The sequence below is a fragment of the Salvelinus alpinus genome, chromosome 9 (assembly GCF_045679555.1).
Source record: "Salvelinus alpinus chromosome 9, SLU_Salpinus.1, whole genome shotgun sequence".
Taxonomy (NCBI): Eukaryota; Metazoa; Chordata; class Actinopteri; order Salmoniformes; family Salmonidae; genus Salvelinus; species Salvelinus alpinus.
In genome coordinates this window covers 49272695-49285736 of record NC_092094.1, presented here as the reverse complement: position 1 = coordinate 49285736, position 13042 = coordinate 49272695, and the positions used below count along the sequence as shown (strand labels likewise).

The 13042-nt window shown below is 42.8% G+C and overlaps 1 protein-coding gene across 3 annotated transcripts in view; it reads right to left on the bottom strand.

Moving 5' to 3' along the window:
- LOC139530262 (tyrosine-protein phosphatase non-receptor type 5-like) overlaps positions 1–13042 on the bottom strand; it is a 34960-nt gene that overhangs the window by 10102 nt on the left and 11816 nt on the right. For 2 of the 3 annotated variants that reach the window (XM_071326501.1, XM_071326500.1), the window contains one exon: positions 10956–11051. In XM_071326501.1, the coding sequence (XP_071182602.1) occupies positions 10956–11051 (96 nt within the window). The remainder of the gene's footprint in view (positions 1–10955; positions 11052–13042) is intronic. The other variant, XM_071326502.1, reaches the window with a different exon arrangement.

Sequence of the window (13042 nt, the reverse complement as noted above, 5' to 3'; positions counted from 1 at the left end):
TATCTGTTATTGGCAGAAAGGTTTAGAACTTATTGGTCTATTAACTAATTGACATAGGGGGCTATGGGAGAGCCACCCTTTAAGTAAACTGGAACTGTGACCATTTTTTTCAATGGTAAACGGCCTGAGTAAGACATCTTCACTTATCCACCATCTTTGACTTTAGGGGCATGGATCCCCAAGCCTTTATCAGTAATTCTACATCTGTCTTATTTATTGACGATTGGCTGTAAGAATAGATTTAGTGTCGCTATCATGTCAAAGCGCAAGGCAGATGATCTCAAACCCAGGACTTGGCCCATGAGTGTGGCCACTGCCATAGACTTTTGGGAAAGACAGCGTACTATGAACACAAAGCTGAGATGATAAATGATAAATGAACTCATCAATGGCCAGATGAACGACAAGACACAGCCACCTTTCCCGAGGAATTGCCATTGCAGCAAGAATAGACCAAGAAGTTACTTTGTCAGGATGAACATGGTACGTGTGTGTTCATTAGTACAGAGTTGTTTGTGTCTCCTCTGTAAAAGCATTCATAATCTTGTCTAGCATATTCTCCAACTAACTAGTGTACATCGATAATATATCATAACTCTTTATGAAGTTGGCTACTTTATTGCCAGGCTTTTCAGGCCCGTGTTTATTTTCAATGTCATTCCACCAGAAACATTTATTGGAAAAGTTTTTTTGTTAGTGTAATGTCGTTAACTTGGGATTTCACCAGCATCTTTTTATCTGCTCAACAACACAGATCCAGGTCAAGCACCCACAGGTTACAACAAATGCCTACAGACAGTTCCACGGATATGGGGTGAAAAAGCCTATTACGCCGCCATGCACTGGACGGACAACCATGTACTGCAACATCAGAACGAAGTTCACAAAATGCAAGGGAGTAGGTTGACACAAGCGAAGACCAAGGCAGAGAGGAAAATAATAGAGATTGAAACTGGGGCCAGATTCTCTGAGCTATTTATAGTGCATTCGGAAAGTATAGAGACCCTTTGACTTTTTCCATTTTTTGTTACGCTACAGCCTCATCAATTTACATACAATATCCCATAATGACAAAGCAAAAAGATGGCATTCAGGCCAAAGAGTTCAATCTTGGTTTCATCAGACCAGAGAATCTTGCTTCTCATGGTCTGAGATTCCTTTAGGTGCCTTTTGGCAAACTCCAAGCGGGCTGTCATGTGCCTTTTACTGATTAGTGGCTACCGTCTGACCACTCTACCATAAAGGCCTGATTGGTGGAGTGCTGCAGAGATGGTTGTCCTTCTGGAAGGTTCTCCCATCTCCACAGAGGAGCTCTGTGGGTTCTTGGTCACCTCCCTGATCAAGGCCCTTCTCCCTCGATTGCTCAGTTTGGCTGGGCTGCCAGCTCTAGTAAGAGTCTTGGGTTGTTCCAAATTTATTCCATTCATGAATGATGGAGGCCACTGTGTTCTTCGGGACCTTCAATGCTGCAGACATTTGTTGGTACTCTTCCCCAGATCTGTGCCTCGACACAATCCTGTCTCAGAGCTCTACGGGCAATTCCTTCGACCTCATAGCTTGGTTGTTGCTCTGACATGCACTGTCAACTGTGGGACCTTATATAGACAGATGTGTGCCTTTCCAAAATAGAATTTACCACAGGTGGACTCCAATAAAGTTGTAGAAACATCTCAAGGAAGTTCAATGCAAACAGGATGCACCTGAGCTCAATTTCGAGTCCCATAGCAAAGGGTCTGAATACTTATGTAAATAAGGTATCTGTTTTTTATGGTTTCGGTAAACAGATAACCAACGATCACAGCATCTCAGTTCAGTTAATGAAAAGGGTATTTTTTTAAAAACTGTTACGATGTTTTAGTAATTTTTATTACAATACAAAAACATATATACAGTTGAAGTCGGAACTGTACATACACTTAGGTTGGAGTCATTAAAGCTCGTTTTTCAACCACTCCACAAATGTCTTGTTAACAAACTATAGTTTTGGAAAGTCGGTTAGGACATCTACTTTGTGCATGACACAAGTCATTTTTCCAACAACTGTTAACAGACAGATTATTTCACTTATAATTCACTGTATCACAATTCCAGTGGGTCAGAAGTTTACATACACTAAGTTGACTGTGCCTTTAAACAGTTTGGGAAATTCCAGAAAATTATGTCATGTATTATTTAAGCTGGAAAATTGAAGGCTTCCACATTTTCTTCTTAGAAAAGGCCATTCAAGACGGTCAAAAGCCTTTTCGGCATCAACAGCCATTATTGATAAATCTACATCTTGTTTTTTAGCGTTTTGCATTATACTGAAACAATTTCTTGTGTTTGTTTGTGTCTATTTTTAATAAACCCTGTTTGATTCATGTGTATCAAGTCTGGTAAGACTTTTGCCATTCTGTTGCTTGTCGCAATTTTATTAAACTTATGGGTCTGTAATATACAGGGTATTCTCTAGATTTCCCTAATTTTAATATAACTTAAATAACTGTTTGATACATGGAATTCGGAAGCACTGAATTGAGTGACGTGTGTGTAGTCATTTGAGTAAATGGGGCGCTACTTTGTCCCAGAATGTCAAATAAAAATCTATGGGACAGCTGTCCATACCTGGTGCTTTTCTCCGCGCTGATGTTTTAACAATGTCTAATGTTTCTTTTTGGGTGATTTCTATTTTTAGTGGGTATTTTTTTGTCTGCTGATAGTTGCTTCAGAGTTATTGAGTCTAAGAAGGCTGTAGTATCAGTCCAACTGTTGTTGAATTCGGATTTATATCGATTTTCAAAGAAGCTTTTTAAAAAATGTGTTGTTTCTAATTAAACCATTTGTATCCTTATCTTTGAAAATTACAAATGCGAATGGTTTAAAATGCCCAAGAGGTTAAGTGCAGGACCTGGCCAACTGACTTTGATATGAGAAACGTATTAGCAGGCGGTTAGGGGAAAGATGATATACATGTAGGTCCTGATGGTACCAAGTACTTTACATGCCATTGATCAGAGTTAGGATAAGGATCTGACCAGTATTGAATTTGCAGTGAGCTCAGCCATAACAACCCTGCCCCCTAAACACCTGCTTGTTATAGCAAGAAGATAGGAACGATCTGTAAGCAGTGGAGGGTCCTCAGAGGAGGATCATCCAACTCAGTGAATTTCAGTAAAAAGTCAATTGTGAAACATAAAAAAAGTTATCATTTTTAGATAAAACAATACTAAATACATTGTGTACAAAACATTAGGAACCCCTTCCTAATATTGAGTTGCACCCCCTTTTTCCCTCAGAACAGCCTCAATTCTGGTGCGCCTGGCACCTATTACCATACCCCGTTCAAAGGCCCCAATCATTATTCTTACCCATTCACCCTCTGAATGGCACACATGCAACAATCCATGTCTCAAATGATATCAATAAGGGATCATAGCTTTCACCTGGATTCACCTGGTCAGTCTATGCCATAGATAGAGCAGTCCTCCTCTGAGTACATTACTGACTTCAATACAAAATGGTTCTCACCCTCTTCTATAGACTTACACAGTAATTATGACGACTTCCGGAGGACGTCTTCCAACCCTATCAGAGCCATTGCTGCATCAACTGACATGTTGTCCATCCAATCAAAGGATCAGAGAATTAATCTAGTACTGAAAGCATAAGCTACAGCTAGCTAGAACTGCAGTGCATAAAATGAGGTGAGTAGTTGACTCAAGGAGAGAGAAAGACAATAGCTGAGTTTTGAACAAATACATTTCTTAAAAAAGAGATAGCTATATTTAGTTGTATTTTTTTGACCTTTCACTTTCATTTAGCTAGCTAATGCAGCTAATTTAGCCTAATCAACAACCTGACTCAGAGAGGAATGCTATTTATGTTAGCTAGCTAACTAACACTCCAATTCTTCCAAGTTGATGTAAGCTTTCGGTTATAGTCATTTATTGCCAGTGTAACTGCTAACCTGCTTGCTGTACACTGTACAGCATGATTGTACACATGGACTGGAGTTGTGGGTGTACTAACCCATTAGTTATAGTAGCTATGTTGACTATGATGTTAGCTAATACGGTGACAACGATGTAGGCTGTGTGTAGCGGTTAGCGGTAATGGTATGAAGGTTTGGCTTGGAGAGATATTTTTAGTCTGGTCACAAACAGCTGTTAAAATGTGAGAGGAGGAGAGCGTGTAGATGTGATGATTAGTGATGCTAAGTTAGCGAACGATTCCTTATTTTTTAACTACTCTTTTTACTGACTCGAGAATCATGATTCGGGACAGATCAGTGGCAGCAAGTCTTAAAGGTTCCGAATAGTCAAAATCATGTCTTTAATGAAATGTGATGATATTTGAAGGAAACCAGATCAAAGTATGATGACCAGAGTTTGAAAAATGACTGTTGCTTCTACAATGATCAAGTTTGATCTGAAAGTTACTGGTCCCCTCCCCCATGTCAAACACTTTGATTCATTATTAAGGAGACAAGATGACATCACCTTAATACACCAATATTCTCTTACCTAATTTAAATAAGTACCGCCTTGTAACCAACATCGGAGAAGTTGTGTTTTCAGAGGGCCGTGGTTTATATAGCTAGATAGCTACTCTACTAGTGCCAAAATGTGACTGTAAGGTGTCAGCAAATATAATTAAAAGTTTACACTATTCATCTATGGCAAAGATACATATGTTTCCCCTTTCATCTGTGTCTGGTGTTAGCTAGTTACTGGCTAGCTAGGTCTTCAGCCAGCATGGAACCAAAGAAGGGTCGTTCAAAACTCTGACGCAGTTGGCAAGTCAACACATCCGTAAGTGCTGCTGTGATCACAAGAGACATGCCAAACAGGAGATGTATAAAATAAATGTTTTATTTCATTGATGCAATTTCAATGTTGTTTGAGTTGCTTTGTGTATCGCTAAATTAGCTTGGAATAATGTTATTGCAACACCGCTCACTGAATCCAAGTTGCTTGACGTTTCAAAGTGCTGTCAGTCAAGGCGAGCTCATGAATATAACAGTTTGCTCCATCTGTCGGTCTAAGAATAAGTAGACCTGTACAGAACAGAATGAGGTATAAACAAACAATATTTATTGAATAGAATATTTTCTATAGAATCTTAAGATAAGTGAACATGAACATAAATTAGAAATTGTAGAAAATATAAAATGTAGAAAATAATAAAACACTGAGCTTTGGCTCTGCTGCCTGGTAATTAGTCCAGTCCTCACAATATTATACAATTAGATTTGGCTATACAATGTAAAGATAAGCCTATAGGCTATGGCTGTAGCTAAATCAAAATAGTAAATTAAAACCTATACAGCTGTGTGATTAATTTTGGTACCCTCTACAGCCTGGGCATTTTCAGCATCGGCATGGGCACCAGTCTGTCTGGAAGAAATTGAGAAAGTACGTCACATAGTTATGCAGTCATTTACACAAATGCACTTCTGCCACACAATCTTAAGTGTTACTAAGTGTGTAAACATTTGAATGTTTGAATTAAAATCTTACCATCAAAATATTCCTCTTCTGCACTTTCTTGAGGCAAAATCATCAATGATGTCATCATAGGACACGTGTTTCCCCACGTCATGATTTATGGTCACGATGGCCAAACCACTCAAACGTTCCTGTGACATGGAAGACGTCAGGGAGCTTTTGATGAGCTTTCATTTTGAATCTCGTGTGCCGGATCCATTCCACTGATGTCACAGTCATATCTGAAGGATAAAGTGTTTTCAACTTCCATGCAGTGAGCATTTAAAGATTCACTGGACATCTGAGAGGCAGTGCTGAAGTTCAGCAGCACTCCATATTCGGTTTTCACCTGGTTGAGTGGTTCACAGAAGAGTCGGCCACCATGTTGAAGTAGTTGACTTCAAGGTTTTTCAGTGCATCAGTCACTGGTTCATCAGGAGCCTCATAGCTGAAATGCCCCTTGTTGTTTCTCAGTCTCTTCTCTTTCAGAAAAGCCTCCACATTCATTTCTTCACAAATGCTTTTGGCTGTTGTCTGGGCCTCAGAGAATCCAGTTTCCCGGTATGTAGTGAGGGAGGCCTTTGCATTTGAGATTAAATTCACTGCGATATCCAACTGCATTGAGGTGGATTGGAGGAGCTTGTTCACCTTGTTTGTCATTGTCAGTATCTCACACCATACGACACAGCAAATCAAGAAGCGGTAGGACCCAACTGCTTTTGGTGCTTTTGCACGTGCCCCAAAAAACCCAACTGCATCTTTTGAAGATTTGGCAGCATCTGCGATGACAAGGTTTAGAGTAGGTGCTCCACATGGGACGAACACGGCTCTGGGATTTTTTTTGAGCGTTCTGGCTTGTACTCCCTTGTGCTTGCCCTTCATGCTGGCCCCATGATCATAAGCTTGCCCTCTGCAATCTTCAAATGGAATCTTCAGCTCGTTCAGCTTATCTAAGATGACAGTGGACAGATTCAAGCCTGTTGTAACCTCAACATTCACAAAGCCGAGGAAGTTCTCCTTGATCTCTGGCTTTCCCTTTAAAGCCACACTTCTCGGAATATTGGTCATTTGCACCTTGTGACTAATGTCAGATGTACAGTCCAAGATAATGGAGAAGTACTTTGAGTCTCTTACTTGAGTCACTATTGCTTTCAGAATCTTGTCACTCACAATCTGTATCAGCTCATTATGTGTGCGCCTCCCAAGGTAATGAGCATGTGTCTCTCCATCTTTCATTTTGCTGAGATGATTTTCCATAACAGGGTCAAATTTAGCCAGTAATTCAACCTCTTTTAGGAAGTTTCCTTTACCTGGTTGGAAGAGTTTGTCTGATGAACCCCTGAATGCTAGGTTTCTTTCAGCCAGAGACTGGGTTATACTTATTAAACGTGTAAGGACATCCCGCCATCTCTTTCTTTCAGCCTCCAAAACTGTCATTTGTATCTGGTCAAGAGTCTGTCCCCGACTTAGGCGCAGATCAAGTTCTCTCCACTTAATCATATTGTTTGTGTGTTCAGGACTACCCTCATGGTGTTTCAGAATATTGATATTTGACCAGTCATTCACGCCTTCCTTTATTATGTTGTAGTCTTTTGTAGAAAAGAGCTTACAACAACAACAAAAAAGCCAGCTCCTGGTAATCTTTTCCCCATTTGACAGCTGTCTCTGTAATACGCCTTAATGGAAACCTCTTCTAGACTTGTGTTTCGGGTTTAAAAAAATCCAGTCCTGGTTTGAATGCGCACTAACTCAGTCCTCATAAAGTCTGTTAAGACTGGGGGACAATCTGCTGGGTCATTTGGTGGAGCAGCAACTGTTCTATTAGGGTCTGAGCTGTTTATATCTGATGCTGGCTGTACACCTCTGGTTGTGCTAGTACTGGCTGAGGCTGCCTGTACTTCACCTGGGTCTGTGTTAGTACTGGCTGAGGCTGCCTGTACTTCACCTGGGTCTGTGTTAGTACTGGCTGAGGCTGCCTGTACTTCACCTGGGTATGTGTTAGTACTGGCTGAGGCTGCCTGTACTTCACCTGGGTCTGTGTTAGTACTGGCTGAGGCTGCCTGTACTTCACCTGGGTCTGTGTTAGTACTGGCTGAGGCTGCCTGTACTTCACCTGGGTCTGTGTTAGTACTGGCTGAGGCTGCCTGTACTTCACCTGGGTCTGTGTTAGTACTGGCTGAGGCTGCCTGTACTTCACCTGGGTCTGTGTTAGTACTGGCTGAGGCTGCCTGTACTTCACCTGGGTCTGTGTTAGTACTGGCTGAGGCTGCCTGTACTTCACCTGGGTCTGTGTTAGTACTGGCAGAGGCTGCCTGTACTTCACCTGGGTCTGTGTTAGTACTGGCTGAGGCTGCCTGTACTTCACCTGGGTCTGTGTTAGTACTGGCTGAGGCTGCCTGTACTTCACCTGGGTCTGTGTTAGTACTTGCTGAAGATGGCTGTATTGGGTCTGTGTTAGTACTTGTTGAAGCTGCCAGTACTGGGTCTGTGTTAGTACTTGTTGAAGCTGCCAGTACTGGGTCTGTGTTAGTACTTGTTGAAGCTGCCAGTACTGGGTCTGTGTTAGTACTTGTTGAAGCTGCCAGTACTGGGTCTGTGTTAGTATTTGCTGAAGCTGCCTGTACTTCACCTGGGTCTGTGTTAGTACTTGTTGAAGCTGCCAGTACTGGGTCTGTGTTAGTACTTGTTGAAGCTGCCAGTACTGGGTCTGTGTTAGTATTTGCTGAAGCCTGCTGTACTGGGTCTGTGTTAGTATTTGCTGAAGCTGCCTGTACTGGGTCTGTGTTAGTACTGGCTGAGGCTCCAGCATCTCCTCTACTGACAAATGTAGCATAGCACCTGTACATTATTGACAATACTATTATACATTTTATCAGCTGCATCGGGCCCATTCAAACTGGCTCCCCCAGATTTCCTTTTATACATTTTCAAATATAAAATACTATTTATACTATGGCTTGGCAGAATTCTTGATGGTTATTATTTACTGAGAGATCCATATTGCCCAGTATGCCCAGCTAATCAACATTTTAAATTCAATATATAAATCAATAGTCAATATCAATTCATTGCTTTAAATCTTGCATTAGTCCAGAGTTGTAACTAAACCTTGACTGAGAGACTAGATAATCATTGTCTTGTTTTAAAATGATGTGCGCCTATGAGGAGTGCCATCACGCCCATAAATTGTCTGGACTGGTCCCCACAGAGGGATCATTCCGTGCACACGCATACGGTATGAACGCATATTCACGCGCGACACGGTTATCTTTTCCAAGCTGCAGTTTATCCTGTTTGGGCTGCAGGGGCAGTATTGAGTAGCTCTGATAAAAGGTGCCCATTTCAAACGGCCTCGTACTCAATTCTTGCTCGTACAATATGCATATTATTATTACTATTGGATAGAAAACACTCTCTAGTTTCTAAAACCGTTTGAATTATATCTGTGAGTAAAACAGAACTCATTTGGCAGCAAACTTCCTGACCAGGAAGTGGAAAGTCTGAAAACGATGCTCTGTTCTAGGGCCTGCCTATAAATGGGCATGATGCGTATTAGTATACATGCACGTCATACACCTTCCACTAGATGTCAAGAGGCAGTGAGAGAAGAAATGGAGTGTTTATCTTGGTCTGAGGTGGAATAAATCCTCTTGGAATGACGTGTCACCCATTTCCTGTGGGTGGGACGTTAGGCGTGTTGCTTTGTCTGCGTATGTTCAGGAAAGAGAGCTTCGCGCCACTTTGCTAGCTTTCTGTGCTAATTGACTGGAGAAGAGGATGTTCTAAATCCAAACAACGATTGTTCTGGACAAAGGACCCCTTGTACAACATTCTGATGGAAGATCATCAAAAGTAGGACCCATTTTATGATGCTATTTCATATATCTGTCGAACTGTGTACTATTAGTTTTGTGCCCAGGTTTTGGGCACTCTCTCGCCATAACGTAAGCCTTATGTCGTAATGAAGTTATTTTTTAGAATTCTAACACTGCGATTGCATTAAGAACTAGTGTATCTATCATTTCCTATACAACATGTATTTTTTAGTCATGTTTATAAATAGTTATTTGGTCAGAATATGTGAGTGTCAGATAAATATCCGGACGTTGTGGGAAAAAGATGCTACGTTAGCACAATGTATAACCACTTCAGCTCTAAATATGCACATTTTCGAACAAAACATAAGTGTATGTATAACCTGATGTGATAGGACTGTCATCTGATGAAGCTTATCAAGGTTAGTCAAAAATTATATATCTTTTGCTGGTTTGTTACGATCGCTAACTTTTGCTGCTGGGAAATGGCTTGTGTTTCTGGCTATTGTGGTAAGCTAATATAATGCTATATTGTGTTTTCGCTGTAAAACACTTAACAAATCGGAAATATTGGCTGGAATCACAAGATGCCTGTCTTTCATTTGCTGTAGACCATGTATTTTTCAGAAATGTTTTATGATGATTATTTAGGTATTTGACGTTGGTGTCTGTAATTACTCTGGCTGCTTCGGTGCTATTTCTGACGGTAGCTGTGATGGTAGCAGCAATGTAAAACAGATTTATACCTCAAATATGCACATTTTTCGAACAAAACATAGATTTATTGTGTAACATGTTATAGGACTGTCATCTGATGAAGTTGTTTCTTGGTTAGTTTGGTTGGATCTTGGTTAGTTATGTTGGTTTTGTGCATGCTACCTGTGCTGTGAAAAATGTCTGTCCTTTTTTGTATTTGGTGGTGAGCTAACATAAATATACGTGGTGTTTTCGCTGTAAAACATTTTAAAAATCGGACATGTTGGCTGGATTCACAAGATGTTTATCTTTCAAATGCTGTATTGGACTTGTTAATGTGTGAAAGTTAAATATTTCTAAAAAATATATTTTGAATTTCGCGCCCTGCACTTGAGCTGGCTGTTGTCATAAGTATACCGACGTCGGGCTTGCAGCCAGAAGAAGTTAAAAACACCGTTGCCCGTTGGCATTTATCAAACGTAATAAATCGTTGTATTTCACTCTCACTTTTGTCAGGCACAAAGTCACAGAACAAAGCCCTGGAAGTGGCTGGCTAGCAAGCAAGCAAGCAAGCAAGCAAGACACAGACAGACCAAGAGATGCACTGCCCAGCTAGGTTAGCGAGACAGACAGACTAGAGAGAGATGCACTGCAAGCTAGCACATCAACTTAACGTTACTGTTATTTGCGGACATCAAACTTGGAGAGGAGAGAACACAAGTTGACCTGATCGCTGTTCCCGCAATTCACTCTCATGGTGTTTTTTTCTTCTTCTCTTTCCGTGACCAGAAGGACAGTTCCGCTTCACCCTCTCATCCAAGTTGTAAACATTGACACAAGCTTTGACACGAGGGGGAGGCGGGGCCCCTTGCGTAATTTGCGGGGCCCTACGCAACTTGCTTAGTGAGCGTATAGGGCCACCGGGCTCTGTGCAATGCACACCGCAGCGTTCCTCAGGGTGTGTGTGAGAGGTACCTACCATAAAGACAATGATAGCCATGCCAATGCCTTCGGTGGCCTGCAGGACCCAGTAGTTATTGGTTTTCTCCACCTCCACCATCACGCACAGGGACTGCTTAACGGACACACAGAGAGAGGATGTGGGACATACATACCGGTGACATTTATTTTCATATATTTTTATTTAACCTTTAGTCTCATTGAGATAAAAAAAGAAGAAGATATTTTTCAAAGAGAGACCTGGACCAAGACAGAAGCATCAACCCATCAGTATCAGACAAACAGGCACATGACATCAACCAGACTAAAATGATATTAATACAATAAGCAGCACGTCAATAACGGACATGTACACAACATAAGCCACTGAAGCCAGGAAAACAACAGAGAGCAATATTTACATTTACATTTAAGTCATTTAGCAGACGCTCTTATCCAGAGCGACTTACAAATTGGTGCATTCACCTTATGATATCCAGTGGAACAACCACTTTACAATAGTGCATCTAACTCTTTTAAGGGGGGGGGGGGTTAGAAGGATTACTTTATCCTATCCTAGGTATTCCTTAAAGAGGTGGGGTTTCAGGTGTCTCCGGAAGGTGGTGATTGACTCCGCTGACCTGGCGTCGTGAGGGAGTTTGTTCCACCATTGGGGTGCCAGAGCAGCGAACAGTTTTGACTGGGCTGAGCGGGAACTGTACTTCCTCAGAGGTAGGGAGGCGAGCAGGCCAGAGGTGGATGAACGCAGTGCCCTTGTTTGGGTGTAGGGCCTGATCAGAGCCTGAAGGTACGGAGGTGCCGTTCCCCTCACAGCTCCGTAGGCAAGCACCATGGTCTTGTAGCGGATGCGAGCTTCAACTGGAAGCCAGTGGAGAGAGCGGAGGAGCGGGGTGACGTGAGAGAACTTGGGAAAGTTGAACACCAGACGGGCTGCGGCGTTCTGGATGCGTTGTAGGGGTTTAATGGCACAGGCAGGGAGCCCAGCCAACAGCGAGTTGCAGTAATCCAGACGGGAGATGACAAGTGCCTGGATTAGGACCTGCGCCGCTTCCTGCGTGAGGCAGGGTCGTACTCTGCGAATGTTGTAGAGCATGAACCTACAGGAACGGGTCACCGCCTTGATGTTAGTTGAGAACGACAGGGTGTTGTCCAGGATCACGCCAAGGTTCTTAGCACTCTGGGAGGAGGACACAATGGAGTTGTCAACCGTGATGGCGAGATCATGGAACGGGCAGTCCTTCCCCGGGAGGAAGAGCAGCTCCGTCTTGCCGAGGTTCAGCTTGAGGTGGTGATCCGTCATCCACACTGATATGTCTGCCAGACATGCAGAGATGCGATTCACCACCTGGTTATCAGAGGGGGGAAAGGAGAAGATTAATTGTGTGTCGTCTGCATAGCAATGATAGGAGAGACCATGTGAGGATATGACAGAGCCAAGTGACTTGGTGTATAGCGAGAATAGGAGAGGGCCTAGAACAGAGCCCTGGGGGACACCAGTGGTGAGAGCACGTGGTGCGGAGACAGATTCTCGCCACGCCACCTGGTAGGAGCGACCTGTCAGGTAGGACGCAATCCAAGCGTGGGCCGCGCCGGAGATGCCCAGCTCGGAGAGGGTGGAGAGGAGGATCTGATGGTTCACAGTATCAAAGGCAGCCGATAGGTCTAGAAGGATGAGAGCAGAGGAGAGAGAGTTAGCTTTAGCAGTGCGGAGCGCCTCCGTGACACAGAGAAGAGCAGTCTCAGTTGAATGACTAGTCTTGAAACCTGACTGATTTGGATCAAGAAGGTCATTCTGAGAGAGATAGCAGGAGAGCTGGCCAAGGACGGCACGTTCAAGAGTTTTGGAGAGAAAAGAAAGAAGGGATACTGGTCTGTAGTTGTTGACATCGGAGGGATCGAGTGTAGGTTTTTTCAGAAGGGGTGCAACTCTCGCTCTCTTGAAGACGGAAGGGACGTAGCCAGCGGTCAAGGATGAGTTGATGAGCGAGGTGAGGTAAGGGAGAAGGTCTCCGGAAATGGTCTGGAGAAGAGAGGAGGGGATAGGGTCAAGCGGGCAGGTTGTTGGGCGGCCGGCCATCACAAGACGCGAGATTTCATCTGGAGAGA